Source organism: Gymnoscopelus braueri (genome assembly GCF_963280865.1).
Source record: "Gymnoscopelus braueri genome assembly, chromosome: 16".
Classification (NCBI taxonomy): domain Eukaryota; kingdom Metazoa; phylum Chordata; class Actinopteri; order Myctophiformes; family Myctophidae; genus Gymnoscopelus; species Gymnoscopelus braueri.
In genome coordinates, this window is record NC_137616.1 from 11,646,813 (window position 1) to 11,674,716 (window position 27,904).

A 27,904-nucleotide genomic window follows, 5' to 3' on the forward strand; every position below is an offset into this window, starting at 1 on the left:
GCTCTTTACCTTCATGCTGCACCTATTATCTGTCTCAACCACCCAAAACTCAGACACTAGCTTACTCCAAGTTCTAAAATTATTTTATGGAATCTTTGTTTTGTTTTTTATAAAAAAAAAAAAAATGGAAGGAAACATTCCCCACAACATTCATGGAGTAAAGATGCTGCTGTGTGCATCATCTGATAATAGGAATACTGTACAAAAGGTTGTGCCCTAAAATTTCACAATACCTGATGATCTTTTCTGACTGTACGATAAGTGTAAAAAAAAAGAAAAGGAAACATGAGTCTGCGGCACCCTGTTAAACTTTCGCCCACTGTGTTCATTGGTGATGATGACCTATAAACACAGTTGGAGTTTAACAGTGTGAACCTGCACCTGTTTATTGGAGTGGGTGTGCATGCTTTACTTAAAAAATATATATATATATATATATCAACATCAATATTGTGTGTGGGCTAGCTAGGTTTTCTCATTTCGGAAGAATGAATGGTAAAGGGTTTTATTTGACAATGTGAATGAATACACATAAACCGCATACATTACATTTGTTGCATATATTAAAAAGTATTGCAGATTAAATAAAACAAAGCCAAGAAGAAAGGCTTATAATTTACATGCATGAGTGGTCCAGCACACAACAAAACAAGATCAAAACAAAAAAAGGCAAAACTGCTTTCTTTAGTTGCGTTCCCTTTTCATAGAAGATTAAAACTAAAAAGGATGCTGCACTAGCAACAGTCCTTTTGGCCTCTTTAAATAAGTTTTATGTTTTTGTTCCACTGTAGGCTGCTGCTGAATAGAGAAGTGTTTTACTCATTAATCAGTTTAATCAAAATAGTATAACATCAGTTGTTGCCTCTTGTAAAGTAGCTATAGAGTGTCTCTGATCTGTGAAAATATGAATTATTATTATTATTTAAAAAAAAAATATTATTATTATTAATATGGATGAACCCTTTATCGACTGTTAATCAATTAGGCTGCCAGTTTCTAAAGTCTGCAAACACAATACTACTGTATTACATGGATGGAGTTTCAAAATGGCCCATGTGCATTTGTTTTGAGCCTTTCTTTATGATTTAATTTGAATGAGCTGTGATAGCCCACCAAACCATGAGGTGGCATCACAATCAAAGTAAGCCTGGATTTCCAGCCTCCCAGAACCCCCATCTTGTATGAGAATCTTCCTATCTCCAAGGTTCTGACTGTGTTCAAGCATGTATACCTGAATAGATTTGGCATTTTTCATTAGTTTTTATTTTACTTTTTGTTTTCAATTTCAGTTTAGGTTTGCTTAAATTGTAAAACGTTTTATAGGGTTAGGGTTTATTTTTGACAATAAGGGCTTAAAACACAAAGAAGTTTCCGTTAGATATGAAAAAAACGTATTTCCATTTCAGTTAATTATTATTTATCATTATTGATGATAATATAATGTGTTAGTTAATTTGGTTAATTTTAGTTCTAACTCTAATAACTGACCTACACTGTAGACAAATGGTTCCCAAAGCTTAGTGCTTTACGAGTTATCCAATTTAGTAGACCTTGTATTGTAATTGTGTAATTGTACTTCCATGTACTGTTTCTCATGTCTTACTAAATAAAGTACATCAATCAATCAATCAACCTTTTTGATATTTTTGAGCATATTTTGAATAATCCTGAAGATCACAATACCCCACCTTCCCACAACAATGTATATGCATATGGTATAAGATAGCATATCACAGTCATGTTTATTTATTTACAATTCATATTTAACCATGGATTTATACTTAGTTGTGCGCCTGTATTGTGCACCAGAAATAGCCGATCTACAAGCTCACACCGAGTCACAGTGTGAGGTGTTGTGAGCTTGTAGATCTGCTATTTTTGGGGCATGACACCATGCAAAACACACATACATATTGTTTTATTTTTATGGATTCAGAAGGGGAGATGGCGTGTGATCCCTCAGAGTACATAACCAACTAAATGTATTGCTAATTTTATATGTACAAAATATATATACATGAATATTTTAATTCAATATGTCCTGACTGAAATAAGTTTTTCTATTTCTGTGACTGTCACAACATATACCATTTGTTAAGATTGGGAATAACTCTGTACTCCTTGTTTCTGCTCACGTGATCGCAAGCCAAGCAGACGGCCTTCAGGTACTTCAGTCTTTTCTCGGTGGGGTGATGTTGGGCATAGTAGTGCTGCCGCCACTCAAAGTAGCGCATGTAGGCCTTGTTGTCCTTGTCCAACCCCAAGAGGAATTCAGCCAGCGATTTCTCATCAGGAAAGTCATTTACGTGTATGAAGGATTCCCCGGGGATGAAATCCTCATAGTTCTGTCTGGACGGACCCAAGACCACCGGCACGGTGCCTGCTGCAAGTGGAACATTGAGCTTTTCTGTGATGTAGTCTTTATAAATGGAGTCTTCAAAGGCAAGGAAGAATTTGCAGCTGCTGATGGATGAAAATTGGTCTTTCGGATCAAAGATGTAGCTACTTAAACCCCCACCGTAGACAGTCACATCAATGTGTTGTGCAAGTCTTTTGTAGTAATTGTGTCCTGTGCCATTGGTGCCATCTGCATCCATAATCCAGCAAACCAGTTTTTCCTTTTCGGGTGGCAAAAACGTCCCGTTTGAAACTTTTCTGGCAGTCAGCCTCCAGTGCACAGGGATGTCTGCGTCCTGCCTAAAATTCAAGCTCAAATTGAACAGATGTTCAGTGCCGCTTATTATACGCGTGTTGCTTGGCGGGTCCAAATTCAGCCATATCCACCTTTGAAATCCAGGTCTGGGCGAGGCGGGAAGGTTGGATAAGTCGTCTTTAATGGCCTTATGAAATATTAACACTTCATCTGCTGTGTGGTACAGGGACCTGTTGTCTGATAGGCGGCAGCTGTTGATGTTGAAAAAATGCTTGCAATCCCTCACGTCAAACTTATATTCTTCAGGCCAGAACCACATCAGGATTAGGTTCTTTGCAGTATCATCAACCACGTAGCCCTGCCACCCTGCCCATGCACCTGGGGCAGGGTGGCACTTTTGCTGTGGGTTTGACTTCAGGTACATGAGGATCAGCATCATAAACCCTCCTACAAAAAGAAAGACTGTAAGGACGGAACGCAGGACGCCAAACTTGGAACCAGTAGACATTTTTGATTCTGCAAAAAAGAGACGAGAAAAACAAAATCTAAATTATAATAAAATAAATAATGAACAATAGAAATATCAACTTCATCCTACTATAAATGCACAAAATCTTTGTGTGTGCGTGTGTGTCAGTGTGCTGTGTCTGTCCTTTGCGAATCTCGAGAACTAGCCGACCGATCAACGCCAAACCCGGCATGGGTATTGCCAAGGAAACAAGGGAGTGTGGTGCCCGGCATGAAGTCGGTCGGATTGGTGGTTGTCCAGAATATGACCATATATCGCCATATACAGCATCTCCATATATGGGCATAAAAGGGACCAGAACAGTTAGATACAGAGATGTCCATATATGGGCATAAAAGGGACACAGTCAAATGGGTACAACGGGTACTGAATAACCGGGTGGGACATGCATTCCCAACTTGCGTCGTTCCAGAATAGACCGGTGCACCGGTCTATTCTGAGTATTTTGATGGTATAGTGGTAATGCCATCAGGGGCACAACACCCTAGGCTGATTTTGTAGTTTTCCACTGCAGGTGAAAACTACAGCTGATAAAAAACGTGGCAGACTAGTAAGCAACACCGCTGTACCAAACAAATTCATAATGAGTTAGATAGGTGTGTCCAGAGAGGAGGGCGTGGCCAATGTGCAAGCATGATAGACAGTATTGACACACCTCTAATCTAACACACTCATTATTATTTCGATTAGCTAAAGATGTGTTGCTTAACATCACTGTGTACAAAACTATGCTTCATATATCTATGCTCGATTATGCTCAATAAAAATATATTTTAATTGAATCCAAGAGTTGTCTGACTGAATTAAGTTCAGTGTGATGCAGCCTAACGTATGTTTACCCTGCTGTAGTTTTTAACCTGAAGTGGAAAACATTTACAATTACAAAATCAGCCTAGGGTTGTACCCCTTTAACTTGGCTATTCGTCTCATATGTTTACTTGAGTTAGATTACTAACGCATTGAGTTAGATTACTTTTACGTTGTAAGCAATTCATGATAATAATGCATTTTATTTATAACGCGCTTTACATTCTTACGAATCTCAAAGTGCTACAGGTTAAAAGCATGGCATAAAAACAGCATAGTTATAATTATTTGCATTGTGTGCGATAAGGTATGTTTTTGTTTGATTGCTTGCATACAAAATGTATGACTATGTGCAGTAGACTATCCTATATACTATTTTGAGATAGGACAGAGTGACCAAGCTTATTGGCTAGAATAATATTAATTTCAGTCGATGAGTAGCCATGTAGACAAACTCATCTGGCTCCCACAAATAAACAGGGCGTAGTAATTTAGAGTTTTAGAATAGCAGTCATTTTATTCGTTCAAGATAAGTGATACTTTGATGGGTTTAAAAAAACTAAACGCATTAACTCTAAAGTTTTAAGATTAGTGCCATACAAATAAAATAAAGATAATCCAGCTGTCTCTGATCATTCTAAAATTCTGATCATTCTAAAATTCAGTAGTAATATTAATAATAATGTTTTTTTTCTGATCACCATTTATTCCTAATAAAGATCCCACATAAAATGAGCAATGAATTAATCACTTCAATGATGAAGTCAGTTGCTCACCAGTCTTATGATCCATTAACTCATTAAATATACTCTTGGCACATTGTATTGTGAGTTGTTGAGTTCAGCAATGCCTTTCTTTCTACGGACCCGTTGTTATTCCAGAGTGGTGAAAAGAGGAGGCACAACTGTCAAGTTAAGACCAATAGCACAGTAGTCACATCACATGGGCTAACCCACATTACTCTTCTCAGCAGAAGAGAGAGAGAGAGAGAAAGAAAGAGAGAGAGAGAAAGAAAGAAAGACACTTTAGTAAGCAAGATGTGAAACACTATTTACGTGTATAAGCTTTGTATAAGCAATATAAAATTCCAGTTAAAGGTAGGGTAAGTGATATTATTTTGTTAATAAGTATTAAATAGCGCTATATTCTTATAGTACACTTTGCTATAGAGTGTTTGTTTAGTAACAGGAGATCCAAACAGGAGAGAAAACTCAGACAGGATACGGATTGAACAATTGAAATTGAAAGTGATGACACGAAGAAATGAGCAGACAAAATTGGACTATGGTTGGCTGAAATTGGCAAACCACCTGAAAATTAACTTTCTGTTTATTGAATAGCTGGAGAGATGGGGAGACCCCTGTTAATGAACAAACACTCTAAAGCAATTACTATCAGAATATAGTGTGTTTTAACAAATCCCTTTTAGTTTTAACCAAAAAATATCACTTACCTTACCTTCAATGATGTCTCATATGAAAATAATTACTGTAGCTCACCAAATTGTTACTAAAGACCAAACTCAGCCCTAAATGTATAATGTGCCATATTGTCTATGCCAGTGTGCTGCACATTTTAAAATGATAGTATTTATGCTTAACCACTGAGCCACTTAACCACAAAACAATCCAACTTCTTCACCTCGCATCACGACATGTGTGTCACAGCAGGGTATGACACACTGAGGAAGGCAACATGGTTGGTTTTGTATTATCATTCTCTCTCATCCTTAATAAAAGGATAATAAAAATATTCTGTGCCAACATTTGTTTGGCACGGAAGCTATGTTGATCTTTGAACAGGTATTCTGTGTTGATGAGAAAGTCTTACACCATGCGTAGGTGTAATGAACAGTAGACTACATGGTAAGGTACATGGGTGATTAATGAAGGGCATGGCAGGAATTAAAAGGAATCCAGTTCCTCAACTAGTTTGATGCAAGGGCTCCTAACTTTGATCAGAGGTGAGCAAACCTGTTAGGTTGAAGGTCTGATGGTTATTGCTGACCCCCAGGTTTTTGGATCGAGGGTTTCCATGGAACCCATGTTTTCCCATGGTTTCATATTTCTGTCACCGGACCCCACTTTGAGGACCACTGCTCTAGTGTCTCTATTCTGTGGTGGAAATCTGGTGAAAGGATGGAAAAAATGTCCCCATGAAAAGCATTACTTATTTACTTTGTTGACGCAACAAATTGCTTCCTTTATGATGGCTTCACGTCAGACAAATGACTGAGTAATCTCCACCCACAGCTCTCTGAATAGCACTAGTGTGTTTTGTCTGTGGGGAGTGGGACAAAAAGAGTGACATGTCCACCTTTCTTTTGAACTCATGATAGATTACTGTCCACCTTTTCAACTCGTGTTAAAAGAGAATACTGTTTGTGAACGTCTTCCATCATCTAGATTACTGTCCACCTTTTCAACTCATGTTAAAAGAGAATACAGTTCGTGAATGTCTTGCATCATCTGTGTAAACACAGGCACACAAACACCTGGCAACTAGAGCAACTGGTAGGGTTACTCTCCTTAAAACCTGAGGCAGATTCCACAAATGCCTTCTAAATCAGTAGTTCTCACACTTTCAAATATATGTTCAAAAATAGCAGATGTACAAGCTTGCAGCTGTGAGCTTGTCTGTCTGCTATTTTTTTATTGACAACGCAGGAATCTAAAATGACACAGCTTTCCTGGTTTTAATGGGTTAATGCATCAGCTCAGTCCTATTTCTACTCGGTGCCGTGCTATGAGCTTGTATATCTGCTATTTTTTTTAAATCCCTGGCACAAAATATTTTTGAGATGGGGGGTCCGCAGCCAAATAAGTATACAATAAAGTATACAATAATGGTTAAAGTGGTTAAAATGATTGTGACGCTGTATTAACTTATTTAGCTGGTACCCCGCCAAGGACCCCTGGGGGTCCCTGGACCTGAGAACCAATGCCTTAGGATGTGAGAGTGATCATCTCCCCAGTTCTGACCAAAGACCTGACAAGAAGAGGGGACCCACTTCCAGGGCAGACAGGTGTGCAATACATGCCATGGCAAGCAGAACATATCCAAATGCAACACACAGTTTTGCATAGCTGAATGACACACTATCCACAGCCATCTGTTTGTAATGTTTGCATAAAACTTAGCTTTTTATGTAAAGTACATTGGCCCTCATTTATCAACGCAGCGTATAAACCGGCTGAAATCGAGCGTCATTTAAATAACACGCCCTTAAATATTCTGGAAACACCCCGATTTTACGGCATGAAGAACCGAAAAGAAAGAGTTTCGCCGGCTCGCCTCGCCTCGCTGCCTGTCAAGTCACACACACGCACACGCACACGCCTCTCTCTCTCTCTCTCACACACACACACACACACACACACACATCGCCATGAATGGAATACGTTTGCATATTAATTTATTTACCCCATACCGAGCAGTGCGCGTTCAAGTTACACTAAAATAAAGCAGTCATGAGACTCGGGCAGGCTGCAGTGATTCCTTGCCGCCACGTTAATAAGAGATTGGAGCGTCGAGTTTATATCCTTAACCCAGCCAGGTTGTAGTCTTCATAACTCTCTATGACATAACTCCATACCATAGGACAAGCTACTGTAAGTTTGTACACCTCACTGTCCATGAAAAGATGTTCGGGAGTCCCGAAAATTGTGAGCTTGCAGATCTGCTATTTTCAAATAGCCATGCAGCCAGATCTGCAAGCTTAACCGAATGACTGTTAAAGCAGTTTGTTTAAATTACTTTATAAAATGTTATATTTTCACAGGGATTATTTATTAGTGTAGATATACATTTAGGAGTGGATTATGTGTCCAGATGCCTGTCAGACAGTCAGACAATTCTGCTCCGCAGGTCTACAATGGAATAAACGGGCGCAGCCAAAGTCAACAACTGGTCTCTACCAGACGTGAGATTTCAGCGTACCGTAGGATGAAGCCCACGTCAGGATATATTGATAAATGCCGAAAGGTGCGGTGATCTCGACGTACGCTCATTATTTGGGCTGCGCCGCGTTGATAAATGAGGGCCATTGAGTTTACCTGGTATGAAATCAATTTAACATATATATATAAGATATCGTGGGTCACATAAGGATCACGACACAATTAGCTGTCTGATGCTGTTCAGTTGAGGGGACACACAAAGGCCTCTTGGGTATGGGGTGGTGGCTGCTGTCTGCACTTTGCATCTGTCTTGTTTGTATAGTTCTGTTTCTTCCAGCACGGCTGCCTGACTGATAACCATTTTCAAAAGAAAATGGCTAATTGCTCTGTAGTGGAAGAGTGGGTAAAATGTTGGGAAAGCACAAATTGTCACTTATGGAGGCAAGCAAGCCACAAAACAAGCTTATACTGAAGTACTCATAAAAGATAGAAGGTTGCCAATCGTGATACAATGGACAAAACCGGGACAGCACACATTGTTCTACATATATTTGGGGAAGGGTTCAGCAACCCTGGCAATGGACAGGGAAAGGCCATGCAAGCTGTGACCCAGCACCATACCTTTCATACACAGGGATACAGTAAATACCCAATAGCAAAGCAGCATACAGAGCTGCCATCTGACTGTCTCAGTCTTCACAGAGGCTGTATGTTTGTAGAGACATTTTCAACACTACAGATTCAGCGATGGATCAAATCGAATCAAAATGTATTTATAGAGCACGATAGTTGACCAAAGTGATATGCAATTAAAATCAAGAAAGCATCAGCATATACAATGTTGTGCACCCATATAAAGCACATAGCATACACACATATAAAATGAAATAAATAAGATAAGCTCAGATGTGATTAAAAGCCAGGGAAAATAAGTGAATCTTAAAGGGATATTTCACTTTTTATTGTCTACTCAGGCTTTTGAGAGCCCCCCAGACCGTTTTTAAGTTGCTTGATTCAGTATTTAGATATTTGATATTCATTTTATCAGACACGCCCCCTTCCTATACAAACCCATTATAACTTCAAACTCCATTTTTAACATGTTAAATTCATCAAAAACACCCGTCCTTGGTTCTGGTGACTCACCCTGCCCTCCTAATACCGTGTTTTTTTTATTACTTTTTTCATTTCTTTTTTATATATTTTTTGGAAAATGAAAAAAATTCAATACAATAAAAAAATAAGATAAAATAAATGAAAAGAGTAATCAAAAAAAAAATCGAAAGTCACCAGAAGCAAGGGTGGGTGTTTTTGATGAATCTAACATGTTAAAAATGGAGTTTGAAGTTATAATGGGTTTGTATAGGAAGGGGGCGTGTCTGACAAAATGAATATCAAATATCTAAATACTGAATCAAGCAACTTAAAAACGGTCTGGGGGGCTCTCAAAAGCCTGAGTAGACAAGAAAATTACCCAAAGTTTTTTTGAAAGTGAAATATCTGTTCAGAAATCCAACCAGGCGCAACTACTCATGTGTCTGGTTGGCTACAGCCCTCTGACTAGGCCAGGAGTTTGGGAGGAATTCAAGTAGTTATTGCTCAGACCTGTGCCTTTGATGGTTTTTATTCACTAACACACAATACAAACATACATTAACACACCCAGCAGCCAATCGTGCTGCTGGGCGGCCAGTCAAACCACTACCATAGTTTAACTACGATCATGCCAGTAGGCTCACATTCTACTAACAAGATCTAACCAGGTCAGGTTATAAACCTAGGAAATAAACACAGAAAACACAATGACAATATTACCAACATGAATTTTCACATAAACAATAAACCTATCAGCACATATAGTCACCAAGTCTCCTCAACGTACTTCTACCACGTCCCAACTCCTCAACGAAACTGATGTCCCACTGACTCTGCAACACAGACCCACACAAAGTATGTCGCCTCCCACCAGATATCATGTCCACCCTCCAAGAGGCTTGGGTCTCTCTCTCTTTCCAGATAAGAGACCTTAAGGAATTTTTATGACCCTCAGATCTAAGCAAGGACCCACAGTATGTGCCTTTACTCACTGGGCAAATACGATGAGCACCTAGCAAGTGTCTTTCTCCTCCCCCATAACATAGGCATCAGGCATGTCATTCGAGCCTCTCTCTCTCTCCTCTTTGAGATAAGGGAATGGTACGGAATTTACGACCTACAGCCCTCCAACAAGCAGATGTTTCTACCCCTTTCTGTCTATGTTGGCCTACCACTCTGGGAAATCCTAAATAAGCAGTAAATACACACATAATTATAATCATAATAATATCACAGGCGTCGGAGGCGTGGAATAACTCTACAATATCCCTTTAAGTAAAGATTTAAAAACCTCAATGGACAGGGCAGATCTAATGGGGAGGGCAGGCTAGTTGGGAAGAGAGAGAACGCACATAGAGTGCAACTTAAGTTGCACTCTATGTGCGTTCCGTCTCTTAGAGAAGTCAGTGGAAACCTTTTCATTTCAAGGACTGAGAAATATGCAACCAATCCACATTGCAACCATTTCAGTCAGGAACACTCGGTATAGCGACCAGGATTACTACATGTTTTTGTGAGGGTATTAACTACCCTAGGAGACACGGGGAGAACATGCAAACTCCACACAGAGTAGGCCCTTTCGCCAACCCCACCCAGCCAACCATCATCACACTAGTTCTGACACAGTATTCCTTTAAAGGCGGATCAGCTATTTTCTAACTGATGCATACAGGTAAATCAGGTTCATGGCTTATACTTGCTGGCTGGCAACGGTTTCAACTTTGAGCCTGTGATACTTCCACTGACTGTGATCACTGCTTCACCATTTTTGTGTGCGAATGTGTGTTGTACACATGTACAGTAGAACACAACGATGAACACCAGTATGTCCACACACATAAATCATCAGTGTTCATTTAACTCCGGTGCACCCATTTTGGATGCTGTCAATGCACTGAATGGGACATTATCACGTTTAATCAGTCTATTGATTGGTCTAAGTAGGTGAGATACTGACCTACCCACGTTTAATCAGACTATTGATTGGTGAGATACTGACCTACCGACGGGGCTCAGTAGGTGTTTTGTATAAAGTATAGTTTTGGAGCACGTCGGAGGCGCGCTGTCTCAAGCGAACTTGAGCCACGAGAGGCACCACCGAGCGAGCTAAAGCAAACGAGTTGCCGTGCCGAACGTTGCGACGTTCGCTTGAGCTGACTCAGCGCCGTATGAGTAATGTACCGATAGGCACAGAATCGTAAATCATGTTTTGGGGAGAGCGTTTGCCCCAACTTTTATCAACCCACGGTAGTATCTCACCAATCAATAGTCTGATTAAACGTGATAATGTCCCATTCAGTGCATTGATAGCATCCGAAGCCGGTGTCCAAAGAGTATACACATCTATGGACAGATAAAGCCAAACAGAGGACTCTTCGGATACAGAATCAGCTGAAAAACAGGGGAGATATTCCAGAATCCAGAGATAAGTGGGGTTGTTTTGGACACAATGGGGCAGATCTGAGAGGTGAGTGTGATCACGTTTGGTGACAGTTGGTGTACAGTAGTTGTCTTGGCAGACCAGTGGGTAGTGGGCAGTGCTAGGTCACGCCTTACTGGACACCGGGATAAGTTTTATTGTATTAAGATACTCTACCATACAGATTGGACACATTTACGGTCCATTTTATTCATTAAAAAAATAGTTACAAATTGCTGTTTTAAATAAAGCAACAAAACAGCTTTTTATTGGATGCTATTGTGCACAATAGCCAAGTCAGATAAAATATCCATTTGGCCAATCAAATGGTTCACTGCAGCTCAACAGTCAATGTGAGGGGTGGTCAGGTGATGTCTATGAACTCTGTGTTTAAAGGCCATTGTCTGTGATGGATTAACTACTCATTATTAGTAATTGGGTTAAATATGCACTTAAGCGTTTAACTATGTCTTTTGCATTTACAGTACCTAAAGTCTAAAGGGCGAACAATGCCCTTTTAAAGGTAGGGTAAGTGATTTTCTTTGGTTAAAAAAAGTGTTTATATTCTGATAGTAATGATATTGCTATAAAGAGTTTGTTCAGTAACAGTGTTAAATAGCTCTATATTCTGATAGTAATTGCTATAGAGTGTTTGTTCAGTAACAGGACTATCCATGTCTCTCTAGCTCTTTATTAAACAGAAACTGCATTTTCAGGTCACAATACCAATTGTATCCAATCAGGATAGAGAACCCAGACAGGATACAGATTAAACAAGTGAAATTGGAAGTAATGACACACAGAAATGAGCAGACAAAATTGGAACTGGAACACTATAAAATTAAGCTAATAAATGGGTACTCTCTCCTGATTTGCTGAAAGTTTGTCACCCACCTGAAAATGTATTTTCTGTTTATTAAAGAGCTGGAGAGACAGGGAGACCCCTTGTAGCAACTCATAATGTAATAATGGCTCATAATGTAATAACGGCTCATAATGTAATAAACTAAATGTAATAAAAGCTCATAATGTAATAATTAGCTCACAATGTGATAAAATCATGAGCGCATAACGTAATAACAGATTTTTGCATAATGTAATAATGTAATAATGTGTTACGTTAAGAACTGTACGTAGCCGCTCATAATGTAATAAAAGTTCATAATGTAATAACGTCTCATATTGTTGAGAAAAGTGTCAGTATCATGTCAGTATCATGTCAGTATCATGTCAGTATCATGTCAGTATCATGTCAGTATCATGGTCAGTATCATGGTCAGTATCAGGTCAGTATGATCAAACTCAGTATCATGTCAGTATCATGACAGCATCATGGTCAGCATAATGTTAGAACCATGGTCAGTATCATTGTCAGTATCATTGTCAGTATCATTGTCAGTATCATTGTCAGTATCATGTCAGTATCATGGTCAGTATCATGGTCAGTATCATGATCAAACTCAGTATCATGTCAGTATCATGGTCAGTATCATGACAGCATCATGGTCAGCATAATGTCAGTATCATGGTCAGTATCATGGTCAGTATCATGTCAGTATCATGTCAGTATCATGGTCAGAATCGTGGTCAGTATCATGTCAGTATCATGTCAATATCATGACAGTATCATGGTCAGTTTAATGTCAGTATCATGGTCAGTATCATGGTCAGTATCATGGTCAGTATCATGGTCAGTATCATGTCAATATAATGTCAGTATCATTGCCAGTATCATGTCAGAAGGAGCTCCATTGATCTCACTGAACCCAGTTTCGACACAAAAATGGGGTCAAATGCTATAATGTGGAATGCCCTACCAACTGTCATAAACAAGTGTGACTCCTTACCCTCCTTAAAAGACGCTCTAAAAGAGCACCTACAGGTCACTGCAATTTGAAACTAAAAAGTCTAAGCTTATGACCTGAAATGACCCCCCACCCCCCAACTGTTTACTGTATATATTTTGTATTACTATTCTTATATACAATGTCTTGCACATTATTGTATATTGTTGTTTGCCTTTAAATGTCTCGATGAATTCGAATGCACAGGACCTCAATGGAAACTAGAAAAAGTGTTCCTTGGAGCACAGGTCTCCGACAGGTCAGGTAGGTTATTGTGGGCCAGCAATGTTTGGAATTCACATAATCTCTATAGTCAAGTGCTACAAGACGGATCCGTCCTATTTTTCATATTCCATCCTGATTGGCGAATTCCGAACATTGCTGGCCCACAATAACCTGCCTGAACTTATATTGTATTAATATACTCTACCATACAGATTGGACAAAATTACATTTTATTCATTCATCATTTTTACAGTAGGCTACATGCTTTTTAAAATACTTAAAGTACAAGTAAAAGTTTTTTTTATATCAATGAATTGCTGTAATGTTTTCACAATGAATGTATAGGACCTTGTAACTCTTGTTTCAGAGTTCTAATGCTCAAGTAAAGTACAGATCCTCAGAATCTGTACTTAAGTACAGTACTCAACAGTACATTTATTCTGTTACTGTCCACCACTGGGAACTAGTAGGATCCACTACCAGCTATTCCCACCGTGGCAAAAACTAAATCCCAGCGAGGGAGTGTGGTCACTTTCATTTACAGCAAAGCAGCAGTGTGGTGTCACCAAGCTCACGTATTCAAGGGCAAAGCGCACAGTTTGCAATGCCCACAGCGGCGGGGACCAGGTAGTAGCGAAACTCCTATGCGTGCATGGTGAAGTTACACACACATCTCACAGGACTAGAAACACCAGAAGGATGTGCTGATGCATAAAGGAACAAAATGAAGGACTCAAAGAGGACAAGCACACACGCTGCAGACCAAACAAGAGGAGACACATAACGCGGGCAAAAGGTGCGCTGCCTTAATACTGCAGGTAGCATGTGATGAGTGGGAGGAGGATGGGCCGTGGGCAGAGTGGGAGACAACGCCCACGCTATACATACAAAAACAAGCGTACAGGTTCAAACCAACAAGGATAAAACACAACAAAGTCCAGGACTTGTTTCCATCGTGGTCCTCACAAAAAGACATGACTAATACAACAATTTAAAACCAATCCATTACAAAAAAACATCACATATCAAAACGTGTTTGTGTTGCCAAGGCCAGTGGTTCTCAACCTTTAGTCATACCGTATGATTATGCCACACAGAAAGGACAATATACAAGCTCACAAGTCACACAGTGTCACATTGCAACATGTTGTGTCCTTTGTTCCTTGTTGTTTGCCCAACATTCCATGTTGTGCAATCAATGAAATTGTCTGCAAATAATGACTTCCCCAAAACCAGGACACCAGGGTTAAAGTGGTTAAAGTGTCATGTATCTGTCCAGGTGCGGTGCCCATTCAGCCCATATGGGCTTAGAGGACATTGATCAAACAAAATAACAATATATAGGCAATCTAGGCATCACATTTTGTTTCAGTCAGTGTTATTGTTTACTAACCTTTCAACATGTGCAACATCTTTCATAAATTTAGTTGTTACTGAAAACACTGAATTACTTTGCTGTTACAATAAAACAACTTATTTGCATTCACATATAATAGTAGTAGGCAAATTACAGCCTTCACTGACTATGTACAAGTTAAGCATTTCCTGGTACTGCATGCAATCCTCATATAGCCTATAAGATCTACAGTATGAGAGAAATGTCTCATAACATGAATATCAATGAAAAATCTAAATATTGAATCAATAAGCAAATTAAAAACTGCCTGCAGTGCATAGAAAAAGGCTGAGTAGATTTGAAAATAACACCAGAATGTTGTGAAGTCCATTGAGTGTAGCCTACTTGACCAAAAATAAAATAAAAGAAACACATTTGGCAACATCAGATTGAACTAAAACATAAAGACAAATAAAATAATAATAATAATAATAATAATAATAATAATAATAATAATAATAATAATAATAATAAATACATTCAAACGACATCAATGAACTAGACAACTTTATTAGCATAAAACAGCAAGGGTACTGTAAATGGAACCTGTTGCAACTCAACTGATGGTTATAATCAACGATGAGCAACAGAGAAACTCTTTGATCTAAATTTGGGTCTGAAAGGCATCATAGTAAAAATGCGATCAAATGTGATTAAATATCATCAATGACAACATAAAAAATACATCAACACAATAAACAGTATAATCTACGGTAGTAGTAATAATGTGCTTTAAATACCTAAACCAATAGTCTAAAACAGGGGTGGGCAACATTTATTTCCAGAGGGCCAAGTCAGTATGACTTCGATAAAATGAGTGAAGGGCCACGCATTGTCAAATTGAATTGAAACTTAAAACACATAGTGCTGAATTATGTTAAAACTGCATGAATTTGCTAGACATGCCAGACTACTTTAGAATAAGGTCCTTGCTTTCACAACAAGAATTTTCTGTTACAATTTTGTTTTTGTTTTTTGCAGCTGTACTACAAAAGATACAAAGCAACAGAGCGACAAATATGCTGTGTATCTTTGTATCTGCGCCTGTATGAATGCAGCATCATAGCCATGATGCAGATATGATCTATTAAATGAATACCAACGTTTTACCTGGAAAGGTGTTCTTCAGGCGTTGATTCAATCCCTGTTTCACTGTTACATTATAAACATAAAACAATTAAGTACATACGGATGGAGGAATGCAGGTATGTACTCAAATGGTAAATATTCATTATTATTAATTGGAGTTAATGGCAGTCATTTTCTTTTTTTTTTGACTAGGCGGGCCGTATTGAGATGGTCAAAGGGCCGGGTCCGGCCTTATGTTGCCCATGTGTGGTCTAAAACAATAGAAAAAAAACTAAAAGAACAATAAGTGCAACAAATCTGACAGTGTCAGTATGAAAAGAACCAGTCATACAGATTGTGTACAGCATTGTAACCCTTGTCCCGTGAAATGTGATCACAGGCAAGACAAATGGGTTGAGTGAACTCATTCTGTATTGTCAGAAGATGAGGCGTAGCTTTGAAGGACTTTCTCCACTGGAAGTACTGCAAGTACTTCAAATCATCCTTGTCCAACTGAAGCAAATACTCTGCCAGTGATCTGGCATCTGGGAAATCATTGATATGAATGAAAGAGCCAGGTGGGATGAACTCTTGGTAATTCTCTCTTGGTGGGCCCAGAACGACTGGCACCGTTCCCACTGCCAAAGGTCCGGTCACCTTTTCTGTGATGTAGTCTCTGTGAATGGAGTTTTCAAATGCAAGGTAAAACTTGCAACTTGCCAAGGTTGGGAAAAAGTCCTCATATCTTAGTCGTGTTGAGTAAGCCGCACCATAGAGGTGGACTTTGATGTACTTACTCAATTCTTTAAAGTATTGTACCCTGGCACTTACACCGACTGTAACGCTGTTGGACACAATCCAACAGACTAACTTGTCTTTCTTTGGCAAGACAAAATCATCATCTGTCACAGTTTTCTTTGTTAGAAGCTCATTCCTTACTGTGATGTCAGCATCTCGTCTGTAGCTCAGTGTCAGATTGAACAAGTTTTCCAGACCTGGTGTTTTTTCTGTATGAGTCGGTGACTCTACATGATACCAAATCCATTTTTGGAAATGAGGTCGTGGGGCTTTTGGCAAGTTTTCCAAGTTTGGATGAATGTCTCTATGAAATAAAATGATGGCATCTGCTTCATTGTATAGAGATCGGTCATATGTCAGCTCACAGCTATCTATGTTATAATAGGTCACACAGTCCTTGAAATCAAACTTTATACCTTGTGGTGGGATCCACACAATGACAATCGGCTTTCTGTGGTTCTCCAATGGTAGAGTGTCACTGATTTTTTGCATTTCAGATGTGCATAAATGAGATGCCTTCTCAAAGTAAAAGAAAAATACTACCATTGTGACCATCACTCCTAAAGCCATTATCATCTGAAGATGTAATTTGTTGCATAAACCCGTCATCTTTCTCCTGTGGAGTAAAATAAATAAGTTAGTTTGACAGCACTAAGTGTCACAATGTCTTAAAATTAAGATAAGCCTGTAGTAGGCATGAGTGTGTAAATTTCAATATCGGTGGTATTATTAATAATCAAATTAATAACCATGAATTTGGAATTATGTGTATTTAAAATTAAGAGTCAAAAATTTAAATACACATAATTCCAAATTTATGGTTATTAATTTGATTATTAATAATACCACCGATATTGAAATTTACACACTCATGCCTACTACATAATTGACGCCCCGCGTGAGGCATCGAAAACCTTGATTTGATGTGTCATCAACAAGTTTGTCTTCTATAATAATTCAACTTTGCTTAAAATCCTCAGTCCTTCAGGCAGCCTGTGAAACTTGAGCCACTGTCCAGCAGCCCAAACAGCTATTCTGAGCAACTGTGCAATCCCACAGATCTGCTGTTTCTAATCTTGAAAGTTTAAGAGCAGAGAAATTAATGCGAGCCTAAAAAGTCATCAATTTGCGTAAAGTTAACGTTAATCCAGTCCATTAACGTGTAAAAACGCAAAAATCAGTTACTGTATGCTTAATGCGTGAAAAGTCCACTGACGTCGTGTGAAAGTGCAAAATAAGCAATTACAGTTCCTTATAGTACCCTTCCAATAGGATCAAACATTTATTGGAGGATGTGCTAAGCCAGATGTAACTTAATGAAATATAGGCATAGCTTACCTGTTTCATTCACCTGGTAATATTTGATTTGGTATAAGTTGAGTTTAAGACAGTTACTAACTACACTCCTTGTGCTTAAAACTTAAGGGTCGCGCTCCTCGCTAATCTAGGCCTATTTTGCGAGTCGAGGTAAGTCCCCTTATTTAACCCTCTCACTTTCAGTGTACGGGTTGGACATAATTCTCACTGTGAATAACTAGCCTTAACCCAATGTGCTGCACATTCTTTGTCCTGTGACGCTACTCTAGATAGCAAGCCATCGCCACCATCTTAAGAGTACAGCGTCCGTTCCAGACCGCCATCTTGGCAGTCCAAGTTGTGACGTGAGTAGTGTGTCAAAAAGCTATTCCAGTGGGTCAGCCTGCTTGCTGAAACCGGACTCCACAGGCACACATACAGTACCACTCACACCACACACACACACACACACACACACACACACACACACACACACACACAGCATCACAGAGCTCCTCCGCTCCCTTGCTGTTCCCATAGTCTGTGTTAGTGTGTTATCCTTAAGTAATCTTATAGGAATCTATCAAATTTTATCCTTGCTTGTTTGAATCTTCAAAATAATCTTGCATTACTGCAATCCTTTCAACTAAATCCTTTTCATTTTTGTTGCTGTAGTGTAATAGTATCAGATTTTCTTTATCCTTGCGTATTCTCTAATCAATCATTTCCAAAATGCCTGACACATTAACTCAGAGCACCGATTTCATGGAATTGGTGAGATTCTTACAACCATTAATGATTTTGATTGTAATTATGGCTAATATCAAGCCGTGGTTTCAAAAAGTGCTGTATGCACTAAAATTCATCTCTGAATTTGGACTAACAATCATTGATTCAAAGAATACACAACCGTTAGAGAAAGCAACGCAGAATTCTACTCATGTAAATTCTGAGTCAAATTTTGACATCCAAAAAGGAACTGTCACAGCAACAAAATTTGAAAAAGGATACTGCTCAAAATCATATCATGCAGCTCACTGCCATATTTAATTCAACAATGAATATGATGCATGACACCAACGAAAACTTTAAGGCCCAAGTGAAAGACATGAAATCATGCATCACTTCCTTTAATGAAACGTTGAATGATGCAGTATCTCAAATTGCCATGTCAAAACAGAGCATTGACATACTGCAAGATTCAATTAGAAGTCTGAAAAATAAAAATGAACAGCTTACTAATAAGAGTAATCAACAACAGCAAGAGATCATTTTACTTAAGGAACAGATTCCTAATAGCCATGTAAAACATCCAGCTGTCAGCTCTAAAGACACTCAGTGTAATCTGATAGCTCAGGGCCCCAACACAGTGCTTCTGCCTGTGCCCTCAGGTGTCTTGCCATCATGGTCCCATTCTCTGAGGAAAGTCTCTCTCAACTTGAATGCTCACTCCAATGGCATGCCCAACATGCCTTACCCAGGCATCTCATTATTTTAAATACACATAATTCCAAATTTATGGTTATTAATTTGATTATTAATAATACCACCGATATTGAAATGTACACACTCATGCCTACTACAAGCCTAATAAACAAATAAATAAAAGCTTAAGAGCCTTTTCATCTACAATTTTATCAGAGATTATCTTACATGGTCAGGCAGTCAGGAGAGTTGGTACGTGGTAGTGGCAGGCAGATGAAGCGGGGCTTCCTGGCTTCCTTAAGCGTCTGATGGTCAGGGTGTAAGAAAGGTCTCTCTGCATGTGCTGGCTCTCCAAGGGATCTGTTGCTCAGTCTGGTTGGTCAAGTCTTGTCCCATTGGCCTCTCTCTCTCTTGTTGCTCCTCCCCTCATGAGGTTTTTCTTTATATTGATTGAGTTCTTGCAATAACAGAATGGACATGATATTACTACCAAATGAACAGTTATATATTTTGAAAAAATGAAAAATATAGCCTATATATTTTTGTCATGATAATGTAAAAACATACTGAATATTCTCAATCTAATTTTTGAATTCAAATTGGTTTGAATAATGTTGGTGACTCGTAAAGATTTGGGATGACATGCTCATTAATATGTTGCAGGAGATTTGTGGTATTGTACATGGTACTGTACATTATTGCATCACAAGACAGCTAGAAGTAATGTTTGATAATAGCTACTTAATTCCCTGAAAATAGCTAAATGTGTGTTTAATCCTTTGTTGGAGAAACCTTTTATTTTTTAAGACAATGGATTCATACAGTTTGTGGTGTGGTCAGACAATTAAAGCGTAGGATAAGATCAAAAAGAGATCTGTTCAGAAGGATCCATTTGCTACAAAAGCAAAGGAGGGCAGAAGTGGACAAGTACAGCTTGTATTTTCACTATCGAGAGAAAGTGTTTCAAAGTGTCCAAAAATAACACTATATAACTATAATAACACTCCACAATCATAATCAGTGGAAACCCTTGATCCACAGCATGGGGGTCCAAAATCACCACCAGACCTCCAAGTTTATACATTTACTCACCTCTGATTAAAGTTAAGAGCCCTTGCATGGAAGTAGTTGTGACCAGTGGCGCTCCCAGGAATTACATTTAGGGCAGGCGGGGGGGTACTCGGCTCAAGCTGCTCTCAGAGCCCCTTTTATGCCAGGTGAGTACAGGTGAGGGCCCACTGACCCCCACCCCTGGCACTCCTGGTACCCCATGAAGACAAAGGCATACATTTACACTATAGGCGAGGGTCGCTCTGCTGAATGGATACGGTGGTGATTAGCTGCCTGCCCGCGTGAATGGACGAGGCAGGCTTATGGTCCGACGGAAACTATACTGTTTGGATTTTTTTTTTTGTCTTTTACTTCATTTTCTAGGGGAGGCGAGATTTTAGTTGGGCTGCCTCTATGGTGGGTACGCCACTGGTTGTTGTGACACTGCATTCCTTTAAATCCTGTCATGCCCTTTATCCTTATCTAATCACTCATCATGTACTTACTGGTGTATGAGGTTTTTTACTCTGACCTTTCTTTTTCCATTGTTCCACATATCCCACATCTCAACTATGCAAGGTCTGAGACTTCCTCATCATGCAAGAAGATTTCTCTAATAATGGTCTAATAATTTTCTGAAAACATGCTCTACCAGATGGGTTGTTTGTCACTTTATGGTAAAACAGGGTTCCTAAACATTTTCCATTTCAAAATTCAATGCTTTTCCAAACTCAAATTTCCAGAATTCTCTATTGATTCTTCAGACCATATTTGACATATAAGTATAAATAGCTACATGTACGTATATGCTTATTATGTAAATAAATAGTTTTAAAATCCAACTGTACTGTATTATTCTGACAATGTATAGCCTACTATTATGTTGCCAAATAATTGCAAGAGTGTAGATAGGTACAATAGGCTCATACAATTCAATTAAGCACTGCTTTATACATTTGAACTTTGTTGTATTTTTTTAAATGTTCACCTATAATGACATGACCACAATAGGGACGCCACATTGAAAGTAACTAAACCTTACCCAGTCAATGCTAAAACAGAGCAATGTTATTGATTACTATTGTTATTGTTACCTTCAACCCCTACATTACAGTAACAGGGATGTTCATGTACAATTCACCAGTGAACTAGATAAGAGAACTAAAGTCTATTGACTTTAGTTTGGCTGTTGGCTTTATTGGCTGTTGTGCATGTGTCCCCATCCCCCCTTCCTGCCTTATAATCGAATCAGGGACTCAGAGTGTGATCTATTGTTTGTCTGGGTGGGGTCTCACCTTTGGAGGCTGACCCCCACCCACCTATTCAGTGCTATAAAGACTATGACATGTATAAGCTTGTAGTGTGTGTGCCACTCCAGGCCGTTAGGCTGTGGAGCTGGCTGTGGAACTCTGTACTATGCAATAAATCGGAAGAATCTAACCTCACTGCTGGAGTGATGACTCAATTCATTCTACAACCATTCATTCACACCACTGGAACAACAAACTATCTACAATATGGCGTTGTTGGCAACTACAAAAGTGTAATAGAACCTTTAAGTCTGTGGTTTTCAGATACCACAGTCTCTTTTATAAATAAGAACCAAAAATTACAAGGGGAAAAAAGCTCTGTGTCTGTGCTGCACAGTCTATTCGCAGTGTCTATTGAAATTACAATAAACACAGCCATAAAGGAAATGATAAGGAAGCCATAGTTGATATGATTTACCTAATCTAACAGCCAATAAAGTAAAGTCAATAGACCTTAGTTCTACTCTCTAGTTCACTGGTGAATTGTACATGAACATCCCTTCTTCATGTACAATTACTGTAGGGGTAATATAATAATAATAATAATATAAAGTGCTTACATGCTCTTTCCCCCCCCCCCCCATACTTATCCAGACCTGGAAATTAAATCCCATACTTGCGTAGGAACCCTGTAAAAGTAGTGAAGCTAAACTAAAGTAATAAAAATGTACTATTTGCTATGGATTTCCTGTGTTCAAGTCCAAAATGGTAATGCTTCATAGCGTACCACGTACCAGATCAGACAGTGGATCTAATGCCCCAGAACATTTGGGCTGTTGCACCACATAACACTCAAATCAGGAACCCAGCAAGTATGGTGTGTGTGTGTGTGTGTGTGTGTGTGTGTGTGTGTGTGTGTGTGTGTGTGTGTGTGTGTGTGTGTGTGTGTGTGTGTGTGTGTGCGTGTGCGTGTGTGTGTGTGTGTGTGTGTGTATGATATGCCTTTTGGTAAATTATGCTCCCATTTATTTTAAAATTGACGATAAAGTAGGATATGCTCTAGGAGGGGTGGGATGATTTGATTGACGCGCAACAAAACCAATAGCATTCATTCCCCGCCCCCGCTCTTGATTGAGAAGCTACCCAACCAATAGCATTCATTAACCAGAGCATTACACTGAGAGGAAAATAAACCTCACAGTAAATACTAAAAAGCAATAAACACGCGTGCACGTGTATGTGTGTACATGTGTTGCACAGAACAACTACCCAAAGGTTCCAAATGACTGCAGGCCGGTTGCCCTGACCTCCCTGATCATAATAGTCCGTTGAGAAACTGGTTAAACCGGAACTTCTGGACAAAACACCTTCTTGGTCCGTTGCAGTTTGTCTATAGGAGCGGACAGGAGGGTGTACAGAGGACGCTACTGTCACCTTGCGTGAGCTTTTATTTAAAATCATGGCAAGCTGTTTGTTGATTTTTCATCATCTTTCAACACCATTCAACCTGCCTGTTTGCAAACCCGCCAATACGCAAACTTTATGGATTATCTATGTAAAGTATTTGGGGGGTGGGGTTGCCTCTAGTTTTGTTTATTGGATCCTCTCCAATAGAACCCAGTGAGGCATGAGGCAACCTACACCTCGGTATCTGTCACTTGCTTTCAAGCCCCTCCCTCCCCGTAGTCCGTAGACTAGCAATCGCTTTGTCTGTCGCCCGGTTACGTTGTGACTTTATCGAACTTTGTTAGGCGGCCGCGGCTATCTTTATCAAACTAGATCTCAGGTGTAGTGCCGATAATGGACAGGCGGAGGGCACTTGCCCTTGCTTTATTGGAAGGGGAGATGCAACTAACCTGACTCCGCCAGATGGAAGAAGTTTGCTTCACACTTGTTTCACAACCTACTTCCATGGTATCTCGGTAGCCCAACTGCTTAAGAGGGCGGTCCCTTATTTCAAGCTACTTGGCAGGTGATTGGATGGGACCGTCTGGCTATCACCGTCTGGGCATGCTAACTCCAACCAATCATATTGACGTGTCTACATGACGTATAGTAGCTGCGCAACTTGTAGTGTTGTTGTTCATGATGAATAGTGAAATAACTACATGGAACAGGCGCTTCTCGATGGCGTCACACCCGGTCTCGCCAAGATCCTGCCCGTAGCTGCCGCTGATTGGTTCGATTGGGCACAGTCGGTTAAAACTCCAATCTCTGAGCGATCCCAGATAGAGGCTATATTGTAAACTTGTGAAGTCAATACCGCCCCATCTGGCGGAGTCAGGTTAAGATGCAACAGCAAGAAACTAAAAAAAGGAGGAACATTTTTTTTTTAAATTGGCCTGTTATAGCGCCACCAGGAGCGCCGATTGCTCCTGCAGATTTTGTCCAAACATGATGCAGATCACAGTATCTCTATAGTCATGTGATCAACATCGACTTGAGTTAGAACGATTTAACTGTATCTTTATAGTTATCTTAGACCTTACAAAGAAACAGCAGATCAAAGCATAATACTGCATACATAGCATATTAAAAGCACAAGATCTGTTTGTGGAGGACAAAAAAACCCCACTGTAGCCACTTTTATTAGTTTTATAATCTGTCAGACAGCAACTCAGTTGGCTAAAAGACGATATTCCTTGCCAACTTCAGGTCATTGACTGTTATAAAAGTCTTCCTTCCATGCTGTCCTATGGCTGCTGATATTCACAGTTTGACGTAGGACAGTCAATACAATAAAGAATTACTTGTTTACAGTATTCCATAATAAGTTTGTTGTGGCCTTGCATGTTAAAATGAACTTTAAGAGAAGAACAGACTGACAATTCAAACACATGTATTTATTAATAATAATCAGTGCTAAATAGCTCTATATTCCATTATTCCGGTAATCATTACCATAGCATATTTATTTCAGTATAGGGGTCTCCTAGTCTCTCCACCTTTTTCGTACACAAAAAATACATTTTCAATTTGGGATACCAATTCCATCCAGTCAGGGGAAAGAACTCATACAGGATACAGGATATAAGTGAAACTGCACCTGGGACACTATGAAATTGAAGCTGATAAATTTTCTTTGTGGGGGTTTTCTCCTCTGAATGGAAACACTTGAGCAGCATCTGATGGTCAAACTCACACACATAAATATGTAGATGCCCCATTGGCCACTGAGGCTGTACATCAACATCACTGCCATAGTATCTTGGTCAGCTTGTCATAATTCCTAATTCCTAAAATAGAATTAGGCATTTGATTTAAATTATTTATTGAGATGCAGCATCTCGTTTTTGAGAGGGTCCTAAAGACAGCAGTACAATATACTGTAAACACACAATACAAAACATTTAACCAAATTAAAAATAAACCAGACAATCAGACCAAAACACATTATGTTATACTCTAAGCAAGCACAAAAGATGGATCATTTGTTCAAAGTCAAATATCATTGTTAGTGTCGATGTCAGCTATAGGCTACAGTCAATTTAAAAGTACATTTAGTTATAGTTATTATTATGGAATATAGGTTATTATTATATAGTTATTCATTATTAATTGTTTAGAGAAGTGCCAGAGCTGTATAGCAGTACTCCCTGAGGGTACTCCCCCAGAAACACACACACCAGAGTAGATGCAAGTTCCTGTGTTTTGGTGAATTTTGGAAATCTAAACATACGAAAAGGAGTGAGATGTAAAACTTATAAACTCCTACCCCTTTTATATCTGTAAGTTGAATAATTACTCGCTGACTTCCGTGCTTCACATTATACTACTCTTATAATTATACATCAATATATATATATACATAAATCTGCACACACACATCACAAACTCGTAAAACTATTGCGCTCGGATATTGCTACATATTTTGCAATACGTCTGTTGCAAAACCTGAACTGAGCAAGCAGGGGACATTGAAAAATGCGAGAGCTTGTAGAACTTTATTTGAGCGCTCGTACACTGCAATCTGCACATGTGCACATTGCTATTCATACGCTTGTACATTGGACTTTGTTGTCACAAAGAATAAATAATAAATTACATAAATTATGTAAATATTGTAAAAAAATACTAGGAAATGTGTAGATCGACTGCTGCAAACTTGTAATCCATCAGTTACACACGTGCGTGTTTTTTGTTTCTACAAATGCTCGAATTTGCTATGAAGAAGAATTATGCAACACATTTTGCACTTTTAGCCAAAATCCACCTGTAGAAACGGCATTGATTTTCTTCACCAGGAGGACCGGGGCGCTGTTTAGCCTTTTACAGTATATCTCAATGTCTCTAGTCTCCAACGTAATTTGAACTAGAATAGTTTATATCGTTTGACATCATAATTCAATATTTTTTTCAATTATATTTCCGACAAGCTGGAAGTATTCTGAGCATTTCCATACATACATACATACACATTTGTTTAACTCCTGATTTACTGATGTCACGTCAGTTCAGCATTCTGGTTGTTATTGCTTCTTCAAATTGATTGATAGACAAGCAGACAGCGATACAATTGTGTCAGTATGAAAAGTACCAGTCATACAGATTATGTACAGCACTGTAACCCTTGTCCCGTGAAATGTGATCACAGGCAAGACAAATGGGTTGAGTGAACTCATTCTGTATTGTCAGAAGATGAGGTGTAGCTTTGAGGAACTTTCTCCACTTGAAGTACTGCATGTACTTCATATCATCCTTGTCCAACTGAAGCAAATACTCTGCCAGTGATCTGGCATCTGGGAAATCATTGATATGAATGAAAGAGCCAGGTGGGATGAACTCTTGGTAATTCTCTCTTGGTGGGCCCAGAACGACTGGCACCGTTCCCACTGCCAAAGGTCCGTTCACCTTTTCTGTGATGTAGTCTCTGTGAATGGAGTTTTCAAATGCAAGATAAAACTTGCAACTTGCCAAGGTTGGGAAAAAGTCCTCATAGCTTAGTCGTGTTGAGTAAGCCTCACCATAGACAGTGACATTGATGTACTTACTGAATTCTTTAAAGTATTTTACCCTGGCAGCTACACCGGCTGTAACGCTGTTGGACACAATCCAACAGACCACCTTATCTTTCTTTGGCAAGACAAAATCATTATCTGTCACAGTTTTCTTTGTTAGAAGCTCATTCCTTACTGTGATGTCAGCATCTCGTCTGTAGCTCAGTGTCAGATTGAACAGATTTTCCAGACCAGGAGTTTTTTCTGTATGAGTCGGTGACTCTACGTGATACCAAATCCATTTTTGGAAATGAGGACGTGGGGTTTTTGGCAAGTTTTCCAAGTTCGGATGAATGTCTTTATGGAAAAAAATGATGGCATCTGCTTCATTGTATAGAGATCGGTCATATGTCAGCTCACAGCTATCTATGTTATAATAGGTCACACAGTCCCTGAAATCAAACTTTACACCGAGTGGCGGCGTCCACACAATGACAATCGGTTTTCTGTGGTTTCTCCAATGGCAGAGTCTGGCAGAATGAGATGCCTTCTCAAAGTAAAAGAAAAATACTACCATTGTGCACATCACTCCTAAAGCCATTAACATCTCAAGACGTGACTTCTTCTTGCTTAAACCCGGCATCTTTCTCCTGTATAGTAAAAAATGCATAAGTTAGTTGGACAGCACTTGGTTTCACAATGTGTTAAAATGCGAACAGCCTAATGCATAAACTAGAAAAGTACGCTTCTCAGAGCGCATGACTCCACCAGGCCGGGTTGGCTACCGGGGCCCGCAAATTTTGAAAGTCAATCATGGCCAATAAGACTGGAATATGACTGAGTTGCATAATGATCTAAGGAATCCGGGGATGGTTATTATTTTATTGCACAACCTATGGTTCAAGAGTTATAGGCCAAATTTTCAAGTGACCTGTTACCTGAGGTTGATTTGAAAAATTTGGGGCAGACATTCTTCCTTGGCCTAATGGAAATGTACATGCAAAGTTTCACGCCTATCGGTCTACTGGTGCCAGAGATTAGCTTTACACTAACACACACGGAGGGACAGGGGTGAAATCATAACAAACCATTTGGTCGTCCGGCCCGGCAGAGATAATAAATAGAATCTTAACCACTTGAACCCTATAATGATTATAATGATAATACTCAAAGTCGCTCTATAAAGCAAACATAAAACAAATAACGTTTTTAT

The 27,904-nt window shown here is 39.2% G+C and overlaps 3 protein-coding genes across 3 annotated transcripts in view; all 3 read right to left on the minus strand.

The window, feature by feature from the left end:
• Positions 1-503: 503 nt before the first annotated feature.
• Positions 504-27,904, minus strand: part of LOC308103242 (4-galactosyl-N-acetylglucosaminide 3-alpha-L-fucosyltransferase 9-like) — a 274,031-nt gene continuing 246,630 nt past the window's right edge. The window contains exons 2-3 of the mRNA XM_080453148.1: positions 4,766-5,053; positions 504-3,169 (exon numbers count right to left, since the gene is read on the minus strand). Coding sequence (XP_080309274.1) covers positions 2,076-3,169; positions 4,766-4,781 — 1,110 coding nt within the window. The 5' untranslated portion in view covers positions 4,782-5,053 and the 3' untranslated portion in view covers positions 504-2,075. The remainder of the gene's footprint in view (positions 3,170-4,765; positions 5,054-27,904) is intronic.
• Positions 16,122-19,909, minus strand: LOC308103244 (4-galactosyl-N-acetylglucosaminide 3-alpha-L-fucosyltransferase 9-like). The gene is made up of 2 exons (XM_080453150.1): positions 19,683-19,909; positions 16,122-17,349 (listed from the first exon to the last, which is right to left on the minus strand). Coding segments are annotated over exons 1-2 (1,089 nt in total). The 5' UTR covers positions 19,685-19,909; the 3' UTR covers positions 16,122-16,262.
• Positions 24,648-27,904, minus strand: part of LOC308102763 (4-galactosyl-N-acetylglucosaminide 3-alpha-L-fucosyltransferase 9-like) — a 4,025-nt gene continuing 768 nt past the window's right edge. The window contains exon 2 of the mRNA XM_080452624.1: positions 24,648-27,341. Within this exon, the coding sequence (XP_080308750.1) occupies positions 26,276-27,334 (1,059 nt within the window). The 5' untranslated portion in view covers positions 27,335-27,341 and the 3' untranslated portion in view covers positions 24,648-26,275. The remainder of the gene's footprint in view (positions 27,342-27,904) is intronic.